At 42.1% G+C, this 24,054-nt stretch overlaps 1 protein-coding gene across 1 annotated transcript; it reads right to left on the reverse strand.

Annotated features, from left to right (window-relative positions):
- Positions 1–2,788: 2,788 nt before the first annotated feature.
- On the reverse strand, positions 2,789–10,960 carry LOC756824 (solute carrier organic anion transporter family member 4A1-like). The gene is made up of 9 exons (XM_001196664.4): positions 10,413–10,960; positions 9,606–9,702; positions 8,675–8,796; positions 7,653–7,913; positions 6,191–6,392; positions 5,361–5,508; positions 4,814–4,980; positions 4,332–4,396; positions 2,789–3,492 (listed from the first exon to the last, which is right to left on the reverse strand). The coding sequence occupies exons 1-9, from the start codon at positions 10,894–10,896 to the stop codon at positions 3,227–3,229; spliced, it is 1,812 nt and encodes a 603-aa protein (XP_001196664.3). The 5' UTR covers positions 10,897–10,960; the 3' UTR covers positions 2,789–3,226.
- Between the last annotated feature and the right edge of the window lie 13,094 nt (positions 10,961–24,054).

Consider the following 24,054-nt stretch of genomic DNA (forward strand, 5'->3'; position numbering starts at 1 on the left):
GAAAAATACACATTATGTCGTGAGAAAAAACTTTCCTTATTTTATTGTATTTTATGTTAATAATTATACAGTCACGATCAATCTATACAAATCAAGTAAAACCACATCTGCCTGATAAATCCATAAATCTCCGTCTATAGACCATTTCAAAAATATATTCAAATGTATGCACGGTTACCTTTATATATCATTGTATCTCAATAATCCGATTGCAAATAAAATGATAGGTTGGGCAAACATGGCTTGCCTTAAAGGGCCCATGACATCGAAATACAAGTGTATTCATGTTGGTGTGCAGTCCTGCATACATCTCATATTTTGATATGTAAACTTCTGAATTGTTTCATAGATTTTGAAATATTTGTTTTTCGAACTTGCTAAGCTCCACCCCCAAAACCTCCAGATCTCATTCCCCTTGTGACATCATCTGTCAGTCATCAATGAGCTAACTTGAGAAAGTGGCATGTAACTTTGCCAAAGTTGACCACCTGTTACAATACCACAAACAATAACAACATATAAGTTGCTATGTCAGACATGTCAGACAAAACTAATATTCTAAAATAGATGTAATTTCCCCAGCTTAGCACACGTTCATAATAGAATTGCATGCTTCCATACATAATTATGTACAATACATCATCATTGCCTTTGTCTTCCTTGTGATGCTACAGCATGTCTGACATAGCAACGTGTATGTTGCTATTGTATTACGTATTGTAACAGGTGGTCGACTTCGGCAAAGATACATATCACTTTCTCAATTTAGCTCCCGGTTAGCTCATTGATGACTGACAGATGATTTCACAAAGGGAACGAGATCTGGAGGTTTTGGGGGTGGAGCTTAGCAAGTTTGAAAAAAACAAATATTTAAAAAAATATTTAAAAATCTATGAAACAAATTCAGAAGTTAATATATCAAAATATGAGATGTATGCAGGACTGCACAACAACAGGAATACACTTGTATTTCGATGTCATGGGCCCTTTAACTAACAACGCGTGATGTATGCAATACGCGTTCTCGTGAAGTGTAATTATTCGTAACAGGTGAATGAAATAATATAACGAGGCACAAGACGGATGCATTGAATTAGGAAACTGGCCTGTGCAGCGCTATACTTTACCGTTATATGGCTACAGGTAAATAAATACCTTTGTTATCGGTATGAGATGAAGTGAAAGACAGTTTTAGTCAGATTTTTAAAGATAAACATTTTCTGCTCTTTAATTAGGAATGTGTATATTTGAATTTACAGATGAAAATACATTGCACTGTCAAACTTGAACATAGGAAGATTAATACTTCCGATATTAGCATAACGATGAGAATATTAGCGCTTTGTATCTTATGGAATAGGCGCTATTTGTATAATTCAAAAACTAGTATTGTTTGTTTGTTTGATTTTATTTCTGCATTTTCAAATCAAAAATATAAATCAATAAAAAAAAAAAAAACCTTAGAAGAAGAAAAATGTTTCAAAATTGAAAGATGCATAAGACCGTCATCTATATATACATATATATATATATATATATATATATATATATATATATATATATATTGTTATGATCATTATTTAGAGATGGGAATGCAAATTCACATCATCATAAATGTAAGAATACATCTGTATCGGAATATAGTTATCCATATATCAACGTATAGATTTGAATTCATTGTCATTATCATGTGAATACATTAAGTTACAGACGTGAATACATTAACCACACGGTGAAGTCAGTTAAAAAGGAAATACAGTTTAATACTCAAAGCCATTTATATTTTTACTTGTCATGGCGTTCCCATACCAGCGGGTATTCCCCTGCATTTTTTAAATGTTACTGTCACACACATCGTATAATTTTTTTAAAGATAGAAATGCATACAAATATATGTACAAAATGTCGGTTGAAAACAAGGTATGAAAGGTATTAAATTATCTAAATTATTTTTCTCTAAAAATAGATTTAGCATAGCGTGTGCTACTTCGCTTTCACTACCAACATTGGTTATGTCTGGATTACATTTGCCCCGGGCGCCGTACGATAAATTAGTCAACGATTTTTCGTGCGATTTTAGAGGGCATCGTAGGAGGCTACGGGCTACGATGTTTGTGTTTACATTATCTACGAGCATCGCGCCATTTCTTATATTGGCCCTCCGGGGCAGTCCGGGACGAATCCGTACAGAGGCTGCTCGGAGACTGTACGCAAAACGTGCAATTTCAATGCAGTAGCCTTGCAGTCTCCGCAGCCTCCGCACGGAAATCGTACGGAGCCCGTGCAGCTTCCGTGCAAAGGTTGCGCGGAGAAGGCGCGATGACTGTGCAGCCGCCGTGCCGTTTTAAAGCGTTTGTTTCCTCCATGTTCACCTAAAAATCGTGCGTTCAAGTGCTGCACGATCAGCGTGAGTCCTCCGCGCGATGCCCATGCGGGGATTGTGCACTGACACCTACGACATGTCTACGGACTACGGGCTTACGATTTTTCAAATTTGTATAACTTTCTGCGAAACAAAATCGTAGAGGCCGCGGAGCCCGTGAATCCGTACGGAAATCTCACGGCCGCCTCCTGCCTCCGTTCAGAGGCCGCACGGAAAAGGAGGATACGGGCAGGATACGGACTCCGTAGACCTAATCGTAGGCCAAATGTAATCCAGGCATTAATCACACACGCCTTATCTCGTCACCGTCCTATTGACCCTTACAGGGTTAACAGCCAAGTTCGCAAACAAGTGCATGTATACAAAGAAAGACAATTTTGTGGGGCACGTTTTCAACCATTAGGCTTTTTCTAAACTTTTTTTTCTTCTCCCCTTTTTGTTATTTCTTTTGGCAAATCTGGCCCATGATATCATGACCCGGCCAACTCAAAACGATGACAGAATTGGGAACTGAATATAAAGGCTTGAGCCTGCGTTCAGAAGCTTCCATAATTATGTAAGTAGTATGAAACCATTTTGAATCAATTTCATGAAAAGGTCAAAGTGCTCTTGGTAACCATTTACCTCACCTGGGTGGAGTGTGGCAAATGTAGATTAACGTCTTCCCAAAGGACGCTATAGTGTTGTGGCAGTAAGTATATTGTTGAGTGGTTGCAAGGACTTGCATGACCTCATAATATATACCGGTAGCCACCGTGGGTATCTCCTGACCATTTTGAGGTACGGATGAGTCTGCACGTGGTTTTTGTTCACCTTGTGGCTTTATTGTGCCATAAATGGTTCCTATTCAAATGTTGCACCTCTGGTTTCTTTGCCAGCCACCTCATTTAGCTCACTGTCCTCTTTCACTGTGGGCTTGTAGAAACACATGGCCAGGAGATACATGCAGCACGCCGCTGCTTTGAGAGACACGGCTATGACGGTCAACCTCCAGGCCAGGTTGGCGTTGTCGTAGATCCAGCAAGAGCCCCGTGTGCCACAGACGTCCTGCCAGAGGAGGCAGGCCTGGTCTATCACGGCACCGAGCAGGATAGGACCTGGTACTGCTCCTGGAGAGAGGGAGGGATTGAGGGAGGGAGCGAGAAAGTGGGAGAGCGATGGGGGAGGGAGGGAGGGAGGGAGGAAGATCGAGGGAGAGAGAGGGAGAAAGAGAGAGACAGGGAGAGATAGAGAGAGACAGGGAGAGATAGAGAGAGAGACAGGGAGAGATAGAGGGAGATAGAGAAAGAGAGAGAGATTGTGGAGACAAAGACAGACAGATAGAGAGAGAGACGGAGAGACACAGAGAGAGGAAGAGAGACAGACATAGAAAGAGGACATACCATGGGTACATGGTATACAGAAAAAAGCCACAGATATATCATTTTTGTGTTAGATGGAGGGGGGAGAAGAAAGAGAGAAAGGAAAAGAGAAAGAGAGTGGCGGGGCGAGGTTTCGAGAAATAAAGAGTAGGGTTAAACTTTTTAACGATTGCGGCGCCGACGTTAAATTACTAGGTTACATGGTACGAATTGTTATAGAGGTCATCGAACCCAATGCCATTGACTTTCATCTGCCCATAACTAGATATTGATGACGTTTTCTCATAGGTGACGTCTACTCATAGGTGACGCCAACATTGTCTGCACTGATGTCATTCACGCATTGGACAACACTTCGGACATCATCTCTTATAGGTCAGCGCATATGCTATCTACCCCACATTCGGCTCTGAGGTTTTGTTTTATCCCGACAGTGGAATGATTATGATAACAATATCCTGTGGGAAACTTGACCTGCCTTTTAGAGATCTAAAATAATTATGCATCCCCTCCTCTTTCCCGCCTCCCCTGTCCCTGAATTCGCGCCTGATTTATTCGGGTAAACGAGTTTAAAGTATAGGCCTTACCAAGTCCGCGTGACAACATTGAGTCGACTCCAAGAGCCATTGACCGTTGAGAATCGGGCACACACCTGTCAACAAAATATTGGAGAAATTATAAAACGTAGTAAAGTGGTTTGATCCTGAGATGATAATCCACCAAATAATTTATTAATGCCATTGATTGTTTCGTTAAATGTTCTAATGAACTTGATAACGTTCCTCGCATTATTCTCCGAGAAATCCATGTCGCAGCACTTTACGTCTTTTGGCAGGACGTGAATCTACATTTGCCACTCTCTATCCAGGTGTAAATTATAGGTATATGGCAACTGCTGGGGTAACGATAATTGCAGGGCCCTCAGAAAGAACCATATTGGTGCTGATGAGGCTTCCCTGGGTAAACAAGACATATTATTATATTAATTTTTTAAGATATTATTATTATGATTACTATTATTATCATTATCATCAATGTGGTATTAGTTTTCTAAAATCATTATACGCACCTGAGGATGACATTGAGGTCGGGAATCCGGGCGAAGAAGGTGAAGAAGACGTACAGGGCAGCGACCACTGCGAAGACATATGGTTGATAGCTGCACGACGTCCGGCACAATCCCGAATCGACAGTCTGTATCGATCCTGGCTGCAGACATGCACAGTTTGAGTAGGTCTGCATGTCGTCAATGTACGAAAGCGTGGCAAAATAAGTATGATGGCGAATAGAAGGTTATAGGGAAATTGAGAAATACATCACAGGGGCGGATCCAGTTTTCTTTAAAGAGCGGTAGGGTCAAAAAGTTGTCACATTTTATGATGTCATGTGCGTATACGACTTCAGAGGGGTACAAACGTGTTTCCACTAGGCAAGGACCTATGCAACATTATCATTATAAACAGGACTCTGTGTGGCTGTGTTCATTACATTAACCCTCAACTGATTTACTAAGAGATTGAGGAATTTGACCAAAATAAGAACGAGACGAAAGAAAATATAAGAAGATAAAATCATGAAAAGTAGCAGCATCGTTTTAAGAAGACGAACTAACTTACCCCATTGCCATGGTCTGTCTCGCAGCCTGCATGGCAAGGTGTGAAATAGTTTTTATCCCCTGCACACACTGGCAGAAACTGCTCGACAGCGCAGGAGCAGTTGGAATTACAAGTTGATGTCAAGTTTGTGTTTGTGCCCGTTCCTAGACTGTAATAATTGTGAGGAATGGGTGCATTAAAAATTGGGAGGAAAATCAATTATCGGAATGTTTAAAGACATAGGTTGATATTCTAATAACACAGTATGCGTATACGATAACTATCATAGCTTGATTAGCAATGCAAAAGAAACCCATACCTATCATTTGCAATGGGTTCTATTTACTCCTCCCCCTCCCCCCCCCCCCCCCTTCTCTCTCTCTCTCTCTCTCTCCCTCTCTCTATCACACCCCTCTCTCGCTCTCTCTTTCGATTTCGCAACGCCCTTTTCATTATAGAAGTTTCAACGTTGGAACACAGTGGTATATGGTAGAAGACTGATCTGTAAGGAAAAAATCTTTTCCCCACAGATTACTGAAGGATTCGTGGGACGCCATCTTCGGCTTGCAGCAGGTAGGGAAAATGTAATGTAATGTAATGTAATAACACCAACCAGATTCTGGAGTTGCCCCCCCCCCCCCCCTGAAGAGCAGTATTAACACTCATGATGAGACTATCCCGTGTAAATACCATTCCTACTACTCCTGCTACAATACTTCTACTAAAAACACATTTCTAACGCGCGCCTAATACTACGTTTTAGGCTACATACTGTTGCTAAAGCATACACGGAGCATACACGGAGCATTATCTTTATTACTCAATCTCCGAAGGACTGCTTTAATTCTTACTTTGTCGTGTCGACGTAGGACACTGTAACACCGGCTAGTTGTTGCTGAGGACAATGCCAGAGGAAGATGAGTAATATAACTCCCGTTAGGAAGTTAGCAGCTGCAATCAACTTGAGCAAACCTCGGATATCCAGTTTGAGACGCTTCAAAACGAACCCAGCGGTCAGGGAACCGAAAACACCGCCAAAGATAGCCAGTATACCTACGAGCAGAACATGGCACAAGATTTGGATTTTTAAAGGGATCCTCTGCACTGCAACAAAATCTGTAATTTCAATAACAGTTTTAAAAGAGATATAGTGTGGTCTTCATTACAGAAATAATTGTGTGTAATACTGTGCAGTGCGTCCTAGAAAAAACGAAACCGAGAATTATCAATGTTTTATCATAACTTAGTCACATTTATAATTACTAAATGACACATATTTGGATAATTTGGATAATTATGAAAGGGCAGAAACTCAACTTTCTAGAAATGTGATTTTCTCCTTGAAATTCAGATACCGTCCGCCAAATGACTTTTTGGTTTCCTCTCTTCAAATTCATTTTAATCACTCATGCGTGAAATATGTATTATATGAGTTGCATCAAATGAAAGAGGAGGATCTAAGCTTTCCAAATATGTGTCATTTATCAATTATAAATGTGATTAAATTATGATAAAACATCGATAATTCTCGGTTTCGTTTTTTCTGGGACGCACTGTATAATCATGTAAGAATATCAGTTAAATTCTGACAGTTGTACGGCAGATGCCTTATGTTTTTATTTATGTAATTCAAAATAAGGAATGACTCGATATAGTAGACTGGTAGTACACGATTGCAAAGGCTCTCGAAAAATTTACCTGTAAGCAATTTCAAAAGCCTTGCCCATCACCTATAAGGGAGTTTACAGATAGCACATGGTACAAATGATCCCAAATATCCACAGATCTTTTACACATGGAGAAGTTCCACTTAGAATAATAAATGCCAAAGTCCTAGATGTGCTTCATGAATACCTTTTGTTTGCCCTCTTGAAAAGAATACTTCCACCTGCGTATCATAGAATGTACCGTTGGTGCATAAATGAATAATGTTACATAACTTTCATGAGCGCATATCCAGTATTCATCTCTGTGGGTTTTACCTTTTTGGTACAAATGACCTTTATCTGCCCATGCGCAGATTGTATCTGAAAACTCTCTTATTGAAATGAGCGAACGTTGCAATGCTGTATTGCGATTATATTTGCGAGCATTATTATATCGACCAGAACAATTTTTACAAAAAAATCTCCAGTAGTCCCTAGGGTAGAAAAAAAAAACATGTTAAAATCCCTCTCGCTTTGTCTCTCTGTCTGTCTCTCTCTCTCCCCCGTTAACTCTCTCTCTCTCTATCTCTCTCCGTCTCTCTTATTCTCAAGCGGAATAAATAAATTGCCCATGATGTCTCATAAAATGTACTAAATGAGTACAGACCTGTTAGAATGGTCGAGAAACCAGCCGATAAAGAAAACTGATTCTCGAAGACCTTTGGCAAGAAAGCGTTGAAGCTATTGACAAGGAGCGCATCGGTCACGCCCCCTAAACACGTGAATACAAAAGTAGGGTTGGTGAACAGGTAGCGAAGCGCCCTCCATAGGTCAGATGGACGTTCTCCAAATCCAGCTCTCGTTGTTTCCTCCGTGCCCGAGTTGGCGTGAGCTTGATTAGCTTTCTCTGCGCGGATTTTAGCTGTAGCTGTGTGGAATTATGATTAATATGAATATGTAAGTACAACAATAACTCTTCTCTGTCATGATTAGTACAAATAAAATTGTACCATGACTTATTTTCACAAGTAATGTTTAAATGTTCGTGATATCACATGATTTTCAACGAAATGCTATAGTTTCTCCATTATTTCTTGCAAACTGACCCATTCCCAAATAGCCAGGAAGAGCATATGTTTTTTTATAGTCACTAGGGCCTTATAGTGGCCACTAACAGTAACACTAATTCCTTTCCAGAAGCTACTGTACAAAGCACTGTCGGGAGATAACATGCTACCCACCACTCGGGCTGAGCATTCACAGATTTACGAACGAGCGTTCCATACTTACATCATGTAACACTGCACATATATCGTTAAGGGGCCCAGTGGGGGAATTGAATTCAGACAAGATTAAGAGTAGAGAACAGTACAACGAATCGTCTTCTTTCTCTAATAAATGAAACGGCAAAGCTTCCGCACTTCGCGCGGGAGGGGGTGGGGGAAACTAATTTCAGACTAGGATTAAGAGTCGAGAACGGTACAACGAATCGTCTTAATCTTTCTCAACTACTTCAACTACTAAGTAAATCATATTGAAATTTAAAAAAAAAAAAATACGAAATACAAACAAACATGATCACAACACATTTGTGTAGCATATACACCATTAAGAACTCAAGTCATAACGATAAACAACAATGAAAAGTTGTGTGTTATGTATCGTCTTAGAATGTAATTAGGCATTTACTTGGAAACTCTCTTGGGAAGAGACTGAGTGGTATGATCATGAGGAGGATGATGCTACCAACGATCAGGAATCCTAACCACCAAGCTCCTACCCAGCCGGGATCGGACGTTGATAACGTCACTCTAAAAAATGAAGAGAGAGAGAGAGAGGAGGTTGAGAGGGTGAAGGGGGAAGGGAGAGGGGGATGGAGAGGGGGATGGAGAGGGGGATGGAGAGGGGGATGGAGAGGGAGAGGGGGAGGGGGAATAGAGGAAGAGAGAGAGAGAGAGGGGGCGGGGGAGGAAGAGAGAGAGGAGGAAGAGAAAGCATGGGGGAGAGAGAAAGAGGGGGAGAACGAGAGGAAGAGAGAGAGAGAGATGGGGAGGGGAGAAAGAGCGGAAGAGAGAGGGAGGGAGAGAGAGAGAATTAGTCATTGCACACACTAACGTATTTGAAATAGGGATACGGGGACAACTTCTGCCCCTCCCTTCTGACATTTTTTTGACAAAAATTGTATCCACTTTGTTTATGGTAGTATAGTTAGCAGATAATAAACTCATTGAAAGTCAGTAAAGGAAACGCAAGAAATATCTTGTCCACACTTTCAATGATGGCATGCCCCCTACTCCTCACTCTCGTACACAAGTGCTACCCACCCGTGTCCATCAACCTCTGAAATGGACCCTAATGGCGTATCGCACCTTTTCTGAAATGACCATTTTTTACAGAAAACGTCGAAACCTGTGAACCTGAAAAGGTACCCTTATATTTGTTTTTGTGCAATTAGTGCTTGAAAAACGCCCCTATTTAAGGAAAACCTCGACGACGCCGAACCTCTGAAAAAGACACTTTTACTGGACGCGGGTCCGAAGCCAGCCATGTTGAGAGTGACCTCCTTGTGCCCTACCCCCACCCCTGTAGCTAAGCCACACTTTATAATCAGAGAACATACCCTTCAGGTATGCTGATCTCTGTGAAGATGTTAAGAAATGAACCCGATAAGATTAATCCAAATCCAGGCCCAAGAATGACACATGCGAAAAACGTACCTGCAAGAACAAACGGATAAAAACAAGTTAGTTGTAAGGGTAATTCTCTTCTCCTTTTCGAATTTTCATTGCTTTCTTTCCAATTTCTCTCCTTGCCCCATGACTTTTTCTTTCTTTTGTTACATACAGTATATTTCGATTCCGTTGGTAACATTATGTATAATTATATTAATCATATTCATTAACTTAAAGACAAGTTACGCGTTCACACTTTCATATTTTTTTCTTTTCATTCTGTTGACAATCTATAATCCGACGTTATAATTCGTGCATACTGTATACATCTGCCCTCTTTCTGGAATCGCATTGATATAACTTCAAGTTTTCTGTTTGTTTGCTGTCCACTGAACATATATTATATTATTATTTATCTTGGTCTCATCTCATTTAAGTCTCTCCCCCCCCCCCCCCCTCTCTCTCTCTCTCTTTCTCTCTCTCCCGGTTTCTCTGTCTTATCGTCTCCCGCTCTTTCACTGCCTCACCTCCACAACCCATTAATCTTTGTCTTTACAGTCTCCGCAAGATTTTTTTTTTTTTTTTTTTTTTTGGAGGGGGGGGGGGGGGTGATACCTTTCCCTTTCTCCCCAACATATCGCAATAAATTGATCCATGCATGGTTGTATCTCTCTCTCTCTCTCTCTCTCTCTCTCTCTCTCTCTCTCTCTCTTTCTCCTTCTCTCTCTCTCTCTCTCTCTCCACTCTGCATTTACCAAAATAAGGTCCATATGACTTGTTCGACACGGACTCGTCCATTGCTGTGAGACCTAACGTATACAAAGGCAGGGAACCAATCCCAGCTACCACTTGTGCTGCGCAGAGCAAGTAGATATAGTTTGACAGGCCCGAAGTCGAAGCCCCGCCCGGCGAATCACAGGTGTCACCCACTCTGGTTCCATTGCGATCACACGCCCCGCTGGAGGAGCTGTTACCCCCACCGGTCGCGTCCACATAGGAGTAAGGCGGGCTGGTGAAGTGGGGCAGGGCGTAGAGAATGCCGGATAGACCAATCAGAACGCAGCCCACGCCCACCCATCGGATCTTGTGACCACGCCCACCGACGTACACGGTGAAGAGCACAAAGATGATATTGGTGAAGTCGAAGACGCTGACAAGTATACCAGTGCTCTGGCTGGAGAGCCTGAAGCGACGCTCTATGGATGTGATGGAACCGGGGGTGAAACCGTTTACTATCATACCCTGTGAATGGCACAAAATAGGTGGAAGGAGAAAAAGGGGGAAGAGGGATGAGAGTGTGTGGGTGAGAGAGTGATAGAGTGAGAGAGAGAGCGAGAGAGCGAGAGAGAGAGAGAGAGAGAGAAGGAAATTGAAGGGGGAAAAGGAAAATGAGTCAGAAAGAGGGATAAATAAGGACAGGGTTAGTGTGAAGTTTGAACAGAAATGAAAGTGGTGACAAAAGCAGTAAACGAGACAAAACGAGGTACGGGGAATATTATAAAATATATTTAATAATTAATACGATACAAAATATTAATTAAAAACCTCGCAGCTCCAACATAAGACGACCCTCTGTCCTAGGATTAATAATTTAAAAATTATTGGGGCTGCAGCCCCTAAGCACCCCGCATTATTTAATAAGCGTCGCCAGAGTATTTTGAAGGGAAGGTTTGAGGGATGATGTATTAATAATAAACTACAAACTCGCTAGCAGAAACATGGCCTGGGAAGCGGGGGTGCTGCAGCACCCCCGGAAATTTTTCAGGGGGTGCACAGCACCCCTGCAATTTTTGTTGTATGATATATTTAATGTAGACTATATCATTATGCTTCGTTTACGAAATTGTCACAAAGCCGACAGCCACAAATTATGCTTTTTATTATTATTATTTTTTTAAATTTTCTTTCACAAATTCCATAATCGCTACACACGTGCGTGGTGAGAGCTAATAGTAGGGTGATCACACTGCCTGTGCAAACAGTCTGCCCCGCGAACACACACACACAATAGTAGTCAGTTGGTAGAAATAGCAATTTTTATAAATGTATTTAAAAAAACTGAACAATATTTTTGAATTTTTATTTCACATATATTTCAAGCATACCTTTAACTACAATTCTGTGTAGTTTCATTGTTATAGGCATGTGGGAAATATGTTCATTATTGAATTAGAATATTGTCTTTTCAGCCATGTGTGACATGGCCCGCTGATCGCCCATTGACTCGCGCTGCTATTCTGCGTGGTGAAAAAATGCACCTCAATGTATAAAACTCCCCTACAAAAATGCTATATCCTCACGTGTTTCACTCATTGAATCAATTTGTTGTTTACACTCAAGGTAGCCACAACTGTACTGGGATCACTTAAGTTTCTGCCACTCTGAAATTCAGTCCCTGTGGAATGTTATGGCCTGTTGAATGGTATCTCGGAAAATGGTCATAAATCCTCAAATCTGACATCTTTGAAAAAGGCAGATAATGTGATGTAGCTGAAAGTCTACAAATTCTTATCATAATATGATCGGTTTTTCTGAATGTCGAATTATGCCATTTTTGACAATTTGACCATTTCTGGCAGGTTTTTCGGTAATTTTGCTCTATATCAAAAAAATTATATAAAATCACAACGCATTGACCGATTTCGATTCAATTCTGTTTTTTGAAGCTTTCATAAAGCTTGATCATTTGCAACCACTGGCGTACTGGTGGGGGGGGGGGGGGGCTTGGGGGGCGCCAGCCCAGCCCCCCCCCCCCCCTAAAATTGTACTATGACTTATTTGCACAAGTAATGTTTAAATGTCGTGATATCACATGATTTTCAACAAAATGCTATAGTTTCTCCATTATTTCTTGCAAACTGACCCATTCCCAAATAGCCAGGAAGAGCATATGTTTTTTATAGTCACTAAGGGCCTTATAGTGGCCACTAACAGTAACACTAATTCCTTTCCAGAAGCTACTGTACAAAGCACTGTCGGGAGATAACATGCTACCCACCACTCGGGCTGAGCATTCACAGATTTACGAACGAGCGTTCCATACTTACATCATGTAACACTGCACATATAACGTTAAGGGGCCCAGTGGGGGGAATTGAATTCAGACAAGATTAAGAGTAGAGAACAGTACAACGAATCGTCTTCTTTCTCTAATAATTTAATGAAACGGCAAAGCTTTCGCGCTTCGCGCGGGAGGGGGGTGGGGGAAACTAATTTCAGACTAGGATTAAGAGTCGAGAACGGTACAACGAATCGTTTTAATCTTTCTCTAATAATTAATGAAACGCGAAAATGATTTTAGACAAGGATTAAGAGTAATAATTAAATGAAACGACAAAGCTTCCGCGCTTCGCGTGGGAGGGGGGAACTGAATTCAGACAAAGACACAATAAAACGATTCGTCTTCTTTCTCTAATAATTTAATGAAACTTGAAAGCTTCCGCGTTTCGCGCGGGATGGGCGAAAATTAATTCAGACAAGGACTAATAGTATTAATTTATTGAAACGTCAAAGCTTCCGCGCTTTGCGCGAAAGGGGGGGGGGACGGAATTCAGACAAGGATAAAGAGTCGAGAACGGTTCAACGGTACAATGAAAATGAATGAATCGTCTTCTTTCTCTATAAATTTAATGAAACGTGAAAGCTTCCGTGCTTCGCGTGGAAGGAGGGAACTGAATTCAGACAAAGACACAATAAAACGATTCGTCTTCTTTCTCTAATAATTTAATGAAACTTGAAAGCTTCCGCGTTTCGCGCGGGATGGGCGAAAATGAATTCAGACAAGGATTAATAGTATTTAATTTATTGAAACGTCAAAGCGAGTCGAGAACCGTTCAACGGGACAATGAAAATGAATGATTCGTCTTCTTTCTCTAATAATTTAATGAAACTTGAAAACTTCCGCGTTTCGCGCGGGATGGGCGAACGTGAATTCAGACAAGGGTTAAGAGTCGAGACCGGTTCAATGAATCGTCTTCTTTCTCTAATAATTAAATGAAACGTCATAGCTTCCGTGCTTCGCGCGGGAGGGGCGAAACAAGAATTAAGAATCGAGAACGGTACAACGGATCGTCTTCTTTCTCTAATAGTTTAATGAAGTGTCAAGGCTTCCGCGCTTCGCGCGGGAGGGGGAAAACTGAATTCAGACAAGGACACGATACAACGAACCGTCTTCTTTCTCTAATAATTTAATGAAACGTGAAAGCTTCAGCGCTTCGCGCGGGATGAGCGAAATGAATTCAGACGAGGATTAAGAGTAAAAATGTATTGAAACGTCAAAGCTTCCGCGCTTAGCGCGGGAGGGGGGGGGACTTAATTCAGACAAGGGTGAAGAGTCGGGACCGGTACAATGAATCGTCTTCTCTCTCTAATAATTAAATTAAACGTCATAGCTTCCGCGCTTTGCGCGGGAGTGGTGAAACAAGCTTCGAGAGTCGAGAACAGTACAACGGATCGTCTTCTTTCTCTAATCATTTAATTAAGTGTCAAAGCTTTCGCGCTTCGCGCGAGAGGGGAAAACTGAAAAATAACTTAGTTCCTGGCCCCGGGTTTAAAGGGTTAAATTTGTAGACATTTAGACATTGGCATTTTTATATTTGTCGTTAATAATATTGGTGGCTCGTTTTGTCGGTAATCGGCGGCCTCTACACCCCCCCCCCCCCCTCCCCCACTGAAAAAGATCTAGCGACGCCCCTGATAACGACACAGTTTCTACACTCGAGATCATTTTTGCAAGTACTACTGGTGAAGTACCGGAGCACCGTCTTTGTGCATTGTGCGGCATCAAAGCATAATTTATACGACGTCTCACGACGTGACAGATCACTTTTCTCTAAGTTCTAACCAATCAGAGGGCCTCTTTTTTTCCATGAAGTGCCGGTGGACATTAATGCGCCAAATGTGGTTCTCAAATTGCAAAAGATCCCTACTCTTGGAAGGGGTAGGAGAAAGCAATTTTACGTCATATTACTCCAGGAAGTGTCTGAAAATGCGTCTAATTTGGTTCTAAAATTGCAAATGCTTCTTAATCTGGGAGGGGGACAGTACCCCCTCCCAGACCCACCCCTGCTTGGTCGCTCCGCTCCCTCGCCGTTAAAAGCCTCGTTCTGTTGCTTCATCGTTTTACATATATTTTACCCCATGCCATTTTGTGCCCCCCCCCCCCGGTAAGAAATTCCTGGATCCGCCACTGATGCCCATACCCCTTGAGCTTCGGGGGCTTTGCCCCTAGACGCCACTTTGAGAAACGTAATTCAGCGGGGCCTGCATGTTAGAGTGGGGTGATTAGGATTTTTTTTGTCAGCCCCCCCCCCCCCCAACCTTTTTTGCTCATTACGCCACTGTTTGCAACCATCAAATAACATGTGTTTGTTGTAATTATTTTTGGTGTGCTATACTTACTAATAGTACATGGGTCTGGTGCCATGCAAAGCTTGCAGTATGCCAATCTATGTGTACAGTGACGATTGCAATTTTTTTTGTGTTGACAATGGAAACCAGATTGCTGAAAACTGAATTCAGACAAGGACACGATACAACGGATCGTCTTCTTTCTCTAATAAGTTAATGAAATGTGAAAGCTTCCGCGCTTCGCGCGGTAGGGGGGAAACTGAAAATTCAGACAAGAATTAAGAGTCAAAAACAGTTCAAAGAATCGTGTTCTTTCTCTAATAATTTAACGAAACGCCGAAGCTTCCGTGCTTCGCGCGGGAAGGGGGGGGGGAAGCTGCATTCGGATTAAGATTAGAGAACGATGCAACGAATCGTCTTCTTTCTCTAATAATTTAATGAAACGTGAAAGCTTCGCGCGGGATAGGCGAAATGATTTCAGACAAGGATTCAGAGTAGAAAACGGTGCTACAACGAAATTATTTATGAAATGTGAAAGCTTTCGTGCTTCGCGCCGGAGGGGGCTCAGGGGGGAGACTGAATTTAGACTAGGAATAAGAGTAGAGAACGATACCACGAATCATCTTCTTTCTCTAATTATTTAATGAAACGTGAAAGCTTCCGCGCTTCGCGCGGGAGGGGGGCAACTGAATTCAGACGAGGATATAGAGTCAAGAACGGTACAACGAAATTATGTATGAAACTTGAAAGCTTCCGCGCTTCGCGCGGGAGGGGAGAGACTGAACTCAGACAAGGAATAAGAGCCAAAAACAGTACAAAGAATCGTCTTCTTTCTCTAATAATTCAATGAAACGTCATAACTTCTGCGCTTTGCACGGGAGGGGCGAAACAAGAATTAAGAGTCGGGAACGGTACAACGAATCGTCTTCTTTCTCTAATAATTTAATGAAGTGTCAAAGCTTCCGGTGCTACGCGCGGGTGACCGAAAACTGAAAAATAACTTAGTTCCTGGCCCCGGGTTAATAGTGTTAAATTTGTAGACATTGGGACATTGGAATTAATATACTTGTCGGTAATTGGTGGCTCGTTTTGTTGGTAATCGGTGGCCTCCACACCCCCCCCCCCCCCCCCTCATGAAAAAGGTATAGCGATCGACGCCTCTGATAACAACACAGTTTATACACTCGAAATAATTTTTGCAAGTACTACTGGTGAAGTACCAGACCCAGGGGCGGATCCAGCCGGCGGCAGGGGAGGGGCCCAATTCGTGAGAAAATATTTAGCGGCGAAACAGCCGGCCGATAATTCGCATAGTGGGGGAGGGGGGGGGTGGGGTAGTGAGCACTAGTTTATTTATTTTTTTGCTCGCGCAAATTGAAAATCGTGCCGGCCGATAATTCGCTCAGCCCCCCCCCCCCCCCCCCCTCCTGGATCCACCACTGGTGTCCAACAATTTTCCACAAAATAACTAACATTTCTATTTTGCAAAATGTATGACTCCGGAGAGTCTTTGCATTTTAGAGTTCCTAGATAATTATGCTTTCCATAAGACTCTCAATGGACTTGAATTTCTCTGTGCATTAACCTGTACAACTGTAATTACTTTTACCTCATTTATCTCTAATCTTTTTTTTGAAGAGCACCTAAAAAAATTGTACAATAGGTGTTTTTAGTAATATGATAATCATGAAGTTTGTATCGTTATGCACATAATCAAGAAACTAAGGTTACCTGTTTACGATTCAATTCCATATGGTGTTTTAATTATTATAATAATCAGAAATGTTTGATTGTCATGCACAATGTTATAATCAAGAACCCAAGGTTACCTGTTTACGATTCTATTCCATATGGTGTTTTAATTATTATAATAATCAGAAATGTTTGATTGTCATGCACAATGTTATAATCAAGAACCCAAGGTTAACTGTTTACGATTCTATTCCATATGGTGTTTTAATTATTATGATAATCAGAAAGGTTTGATTGTCGTGCACTAATCAAGAACCTAAGGTTACCTGCTCACAATTCTACTATTCCAAACGGTGTGTTTATTGTAGGTTGTTTTATATGCTAAGGAGTATAATCAATCCATCGGAGTGAAAAAAATGATTGGAATTAGTAAATACAATCCATGATTGTGTAAATCGATATCTGGGGCAGGCAACGTTCGGTCAGATTTTAGCTTTATATTCAAACAACAAAAAAACAAACCTATAGACGCCCTGTATATATTTGAAATGTTGGTTTATTTTGCTGAGAGAATATAAACAAATTGTTGCTGAGACATGTTGAAGAAAAATGGTCTAATGGAAAAAGGAATAGATTACACTTTTCTGCTTCATTAGAAGCAGAACTAGAAGCAGAAGCAGAAGCAGAATTTGGGTTTTATGTTGTACGCAGAATTTGTTTGTATTCTTTCATCACTATTCGACTTTAAACGCATTTGTTTTGAAAACCCTCGCAGAAATATGTCTTAAATTAGATCCTCTTTCACTTTATGATACAATTTATTTGAGTCAAATTTTACCATCAAACTTTGGGGCTCCCAACGCTTGAGAGGCTCTACACCAGGCGCGGATCCAGGATTTCTTAGGGGGCCCAAATTTGAAATTATGCGACCCAAATACCGGTACGTAATGGTGACCTGCATTGACGTAGTGGGGGGGGGGGGTGCAGGGAGGGGCGATTTCCCCTCCCTCCTCCGCAAAGCGCCGAAGCTTTGACGTTTCATTAAATTATTAGACAAAGAAGACGATTCGTTGTACCGTTCTCGAAAATAATCCTCGTCTGAATTCAGTTTACCCCTCCCCCTCCCGCGCGAAGCGCTCAAGCTTTTACGTTTCATTAAATCATTAGAGAAAGAAACCGATTTGTGGTACCGTTCTCGACTCTTAATTCTTGCCTGAATTTGTTCCTTCCCCCCCCCCTTCCTGCGCTAAGCGCGGAAGCTTTTACGTTTCATTAAATCATTAGAGAAAGAAGACGATTCGTATTACCATTCTTGACTATTAATTCTTGTATGAATTCAGTCCCACTCCCCCCTCCCTCCTGCGCGAAGCGCGGAAGCTTTGACGGTTTATTAAATTATTAGAGAAAGAAGACGATTCGTATCACCATTCTCGACTCTTAATCCTTATCTGAATTTAGCCCCCCCCCCCCCCTCCTGCGCGAAGCGCGGAAGTTTTGACGTTTCATTAAAATTGTTAAAGAAAGAAGACGATTCGTTGTACCGTTCTCGACTCTTAATCCTTGTCTGAATTTCAAAAATGTTTTTTTTTGTCTGCTCATTTTTCTTCCTACGTCCTCTTCTTTTTCTCCCCTCTCTTTTTTGACCGGTTTTTTTTTTTCGGGGGGAGGGGGGGGGGGACGCGTCTGTGGTCAGATGAACATATTTTGATACCTTGTACGCTCCCTGAAACTCAGGGGATTAAGGCAATAAATTACGGTCAGACAAGCATTCAGGGGCCCGCCTAAGGGGCCCTGGTGGGGTCGAGGGTGCGGAAACCCCGGAATCTCAGGGGTTTTAGTCATTTGATTACGGTCAGATGAACATATTTTTATACCTTATTTATGACACTGGCAGGACACTGATTGGCGTGAGGTCCAGCGGGCGGAGCCCCCAGAAGCTCAGGGGTTTTTAGCATTAAATTACCGTCATATTAGAATCCAGGGGTCCACCTTTATAGTGCCTAGGCGAGGTCCAGGGGGCAGATCCCTCGGAAGCTCAGGGGTTTTAGGCGTTTAATTACGGTCAGATGAACATAGTTTTATACCTTATTTGTGCCACTGGCAGGACACTGATTGGCGTGGGGTCCAGCGGGCGGAGCCCCCAGAAGCTCAAGGATTTAGGGCACTAAATTACGGACAGATGAGTATCAGGGGGCCCGCCTTAGCGCCGTTGGTTGAGTCCAGGAGGAAGAGCCCTCGGAAGCTCGGGAGTTTTAGGCGTTTAATTACCGTCAGATGAACATATTTTTTTATACCTTATTATTTTGTGCCACTGGCAGGACACTGATTGGCGTGAGGTCCAGCGGGCCGAGCCCCCAGAAGCTCAGGGGTTTTAGGCATTAAATTACTGTCATATTAGAATCCAGGGGTCCGCCTTAGGGCCCTAGGCGGGGTTCAGGGGGCAGATCCCCCGGAAGCTCAGGGGTTTAAGCATTGATTACGGTCAGATGAACATATTTATCATACTTTATTTTTGACACTGGCAGGACACTGATTGGCGTGGGGTCCAGCGGGCGGAGCCCCCAGAAGCTCAGGGTTTTAGTCACTAAATTACGGTCAGATGAGTATCAGGGGGCCCGCCTGAGGGCCGTTGGTTGAGTCCAGGGGGCAGAGCCCCTGGAAGCTCAGGGGTTTTAGGCGTTTAATTACGGTCAGATGAGCATTTTTTGATACCTTATTTTGTTGTGACACTGGCAGTTAACTATTCTTTCTTTCTTGCTCTTTTTCTTTCTATTTCTCTTTAATATACCTTGTCAAAAAGGTGTGAAGGGGGGGGGGGAGCTGGAAGTTCCCGATCCCCGCCGTTCCGCGGGCCCTGACATGTAGGCACCTCAAGAAGCATATTTCTTGCCTGGCTGTAAATTATGGAATTGGTCATTTTATAAAAACCGCATAAAAATGTATAATTTACTAAAAAATGAGGAAAAATCTCAGAATATTATGTCATTTCAGCATTATGTGTAAACCACCGTAACGGTTATGGAATCAGAAATAAACCCCCTTCCCGATCAAGACGCCAATGCCCCGCCCCCCTCCCCGATCTACACTTTGTTGGCGGAAAAATCGCAACTGATCTCCCCTACCTTTCTTCTTTCTTTTTTTTTTTCTTTCCCTAATTTCTCTCCACATTTTTTTTTTTGGCCCCGGAAATTGGAGAAATTACGTCGTCAGATATTTCGTTCAGTGGCTTGGGGGAAGTAACACTTCCCCCCTTTTTTTTTCCTTGTTTTATTTATTTATTTATTTTTTCCTTCTGTTCCTTCTGGGGGGCCGGGCCCCCCGCCCCCTGGATCTGCCACTGACCAGACCACCGTCTTTGTGAAATGTACAGCAACGAAGCATATGCAACGTCTCGAGACGTGAGAGATCACTTTTCTCTAACCTCTAACTAATCAGAAGGTCTCGTTTTTTCTCTCCAGGAAGTGCAGCTGGACAGTAATGCGCCAAATGTGGTTTTTTAAATTGCAAAAGATCCCTACTCTTAGAGGGGGTATGAGAAACCAATTTTACGTCATATTACTCAAGGAAGTACGGAGCCCCTAAGGCACGGGTGGCCAACCTGCGGCCCGCGGGCCACATGCGGCCCGCGAGCTCTTCTTGTGCGGCCCGCGGAGCATTGAAAAAGTAATTATAAAAATAGTTAATGAATGAAATGCGGCCCGCATAACAGCGATGAAATAGAGTAAAACATTTACACACAGCTATCTCTATTTCCATAATTTGTTTTCATCATTCACAACATATTGATTCATTACGTGGCTTATACAAAACTCCTCAAATTCCCTCTCATTACATTACATTAACGACATTAACATCACTCGACGTGTTAATTTCAGTTTGTTATTTCCACATGCAGTAACCTTTGTAAATATACAAATAATAACAATAATAATAATCTTTTAAAATCCACTCCAAATTGTATTAAGTTAAACCGAAAATGGAAATTCTTTTTGCCCAATCGATCGTGAATCATATTATGTTTGAAATGCCATACTTGTCTTAAAACTTACAACCCTTTTCTCCCGCCGTTTAATTTTTTCATTAATCTTAATCGTGGATAGTCCCCTCATATTCTTTCTGCTGTGTCATTGATTTTGTTTGAAATAACAACCAACATGGCATCGATTTCGAGACGTGCGAAGAAAAGGAAAGTTTCTGATGAAAACAGAAACTTTTAATCGGATTGATCTCTGAAGTATTTCTTCATAGAAGAGAAAGGTTAACAACTTTGCCTCATATTTTGTCAGCCAGAAATCACACTAAAAAAGTATGCCTGATTTTGTTCGACTGATTTTGTTGTTTGCAAAATTGCAGGTGTGTACATGAGTGTGTGTGTGTGTGTGTGGGGGGGGGATTTCAGATTTGGTTTTGACGGGGTGTGCCGCTGAAGCCTCGTAACCTCTACCCATTTTTAAGGGTTGTTTTGGCAGATTTTTGTTGAAAGTAAAGCCCATTTTATAAAAATTTCGGGTGTTTGCATGGCTAAAACCCTGAATTTTTTTTAAATAAATTTTTTGAAAACACGGACCCATATTTAGGATATTTCTGTTAAAAATGGGACCCAAGTTTAGGGATTCTTTTTGTAAAAAAGGTTACCCATTAGAGCGGCACACCCCGTATGTCTCAATATGTGATTAACCCCCCCCCCCCCCCCCCCCCCCCCCCCCCGCCTTGCCTACGGCCCGCCAAGTTATGACAATCGTTAGATGTGGCCCGCGAGCTTTAAAAGGTTGGCCACCTGTGCACTAAGGTGACATGACAAAAAAAAATCATAAGTCGTGCGCACGACTTAGCTAACTCGTTACCACGACTTATAGGTGACATGTCATTTTTTTTTAATAAGTCGTTTCCACGACTTACTAACTCGTGCCCACGACTTAGCTAACTCGTTACATGTCAATTTGTTTTTTCATAATTTTTTTTTTCATAATTTTTTTTGTCTCATAATTTTTTGTTGTTGTAAAGCTAACTTGTATGGCACGCCATTTGACCAATAACCCAGATAAACCCTGTTTATCGACGAAAAACAATGTTTCTCTCTTCCAAACTTTCTAGGTTTTCGCCTTCTGTTATCTCTCTCACTCTCTATCTCTCCCTCACTCTCCCCCTTTCTTTCTCTCACTCTCTCTTTCTCCTACCCTCTCAATATAACCCTTCTGTCTCTCCCTCTCTTCTTATTCTCTCTTTCCCTTTCTCTTTCCTTTTTCTTTCTCTCTCTTTCAAGTTCTCTTTCTTTCTCTGCACTCCCTCTCTGGCTCTTCCCCTTTGTTCTATTTCCCCCGGTATGAGAAATAGGGTAGAGATAGATGGATGGAGAGAGAGCAGAGATAAATGAGAGATAGAGGAGAGATAGAGCAGGGGAAAAGGAGAGATAGAGCTGGGATAGATGGATGGATATAGATGGAGAGAGAGAGAGGAGAGATATTTTAAAGATAGATGGATGAAGATAGAGGAGAGATAGAGGAGAGATAGAGCGCGGATAAATCCTTTATCTATCCTCTCTCTCTCTCCATCCATCTATACATCTCTACCCTATCTCTCCTCTAATTCGTCTCTCTGTCTCTGTCTCTCTCTCCATCTATATCCATCCATCTATCCCCGCTCTATCTCTCCTCTATCCCTGCTCTATCTCTCCTCTATCTTCATCCATCTATATTTAAAATATCTCTCCTCTCTCTCTCTCTCCATCTATATCCATCCACCTATCCCCGCTCTAGTGAGAGAGATAAGAGAAGGGGAAAACCTAGAAAGTTTGAAAGAGAGAGAGAGAGAGCTAGAGAGAGATATATAAACATAAAATTCCAAAAATTGGGAAAAAAGCCTGGAATTAAGAATACTTCGCCATACCTCCACTCAGAAAATGTCGATCGTGGTCATGAGCGCAAGCAAGTGTTACGGTGTTGGTATATTCTACGGTGTAAGGCGCACGTGCTCTGAGCTGGGTGCAACTTTAAAAAGCGCCCACTCCTGACGAAATACGAGTAACTGTGTTTTTTGATAAACCTTGTTTATCGAGCGAAAAACACTGCTTATCGTTGTTAAAGAGAAGGTTTAGTTCTGGGAAGAGGTGCAAAATAATTTGTGAGCATTACTCATTCTTATTATACAAGTGTGGAAGAACATCAGTTAAGACATGTTCCCTGAAAAGCATGGCTCTTCAAATGCCTTCATATTCTAAATATGCATGTAACATCGTAAAAATCGGGGGCCGGCTTTTTACGCCACGTGTTCGTGTAGTCCCATATACATCTTTCTGTGCAAGTGTTTGTAACTTTACCAAGACTTGGCCAAATTTCTTATCATTTTGATGATTCCAGAACCTTGCAATACACACAAATTCTTATATGTTAGATGATCAACCTTTTCTGGTCGGTTCCACACCGTTTCTTTCACAATGCAATCGCTAGCCTATAATCTAGGCGGAGTGCCGAGCTTTTTTCTTTGCTGCTAGACTAACCCTGAGCAGAACGTCTGATACGGCGAGACTACGAACCGTGAGTCGCGAAGCGGCTCACCGCCTAAAATCACTGGTCTAGCTAATCTAGCTAGCTAAAATCACTGGTCTAGCTATCAAAAAGATAGATGGCGCCCTTGAAGTAAGAACGTAAATTTTGCACCTCTCTAAAAGCTCAGAGAATTATCGTCAATTTTGGACACCAATTGTAAGAATCCGACGTGTTTGCATCAACAATATTACAAAGAGTTATCTGTGAACTATTTGTGAACCTAACATCGACCAAATGGAACCTCAAAAGCAGAAATTAAGGTCGATCGACTTCGAGGTCTGCAATTTCGAAGCACAGTGCACAGGTCCACGTACACGGTACACGCCAACATGCAGGGCTTTCAAAAAGCCCGCCAAATACTACCCCACGGAGCCCGCCACGGAGCCCCGCCAGCGCAACCGGCACCCTGCCGAAGGTCCCAGAGGCAGCCGTCGTTTCACCTGCTGACCATGAAGAAGTAGTTACTCCAGCCTCACCATCCCCAGATGCAGGGCTTCAACAGACGGAAGAAACAGATATTCGTCTCCGACGAGAAGACGTGGCGGAGTACTTCAGAAAAGCAACGCAGAACTTCGAAGCGATGATCCGTTCGACGATGGATACATTCCTGTCCAAGCTGCATGATGTTGAAGCCAACATGGCCGCCTCCATTGAGTTCGAACGCGAACGTATCAACGATCTCCAAGATAATCAGGATCGCATGGAGAAGAAAATTCACGACATGGAGAATGAGATAACCCATCTGAAGTCGGAGGTAGAAATCCACACCATTGCAGCAAATAGAAATGAAAGGTTCTCACGTAGAAATAAC

The sequence above is a fragment of the Strongylocentrotus purpuratus genome, unplaced genomic scaffold (assembly GCF_000002235.5).
Source record: "Strongylocentrotus purpuratus isolate Spur 01 unplaced genomic scaffold, Spur_5.0 spur5_scaffold_14, whole genome shotgun sequence".
In the NCBI taxonomy this organism is placed as follows: Eukaryota; Metazoa; Echinodermata; class Echinoidea; order Camarodonta; family Strongylocentrotidae; genus Strongylocentrotus; species Strongylocentrotus purpuratus.

Bases quoted from the DNA above. Each gene is read 5' to 3' on its own strand.
- LOC756824 (XM_001196664.4), bottom strand. From the start codon at position 10,896: ATGATAGTAAACGGTTTCACCCCCGGTTCCATCACATCCATAGAGCGT. The intron at 9,703-10,412 runs GTAAATGCAGAG...TTGTTCTTGCAG, and splicing joins GTCATATGGACCTTATTTTG to GTACGTTTTTCGCATGTGTC. The intron at 7,914-8,674 runs GTAAATGCCTAA...AATTCCACACAG, and splicing joins CTTCCCAAGAGAGTTTCCAA to CTACAGCTAAAATCCGCGCA.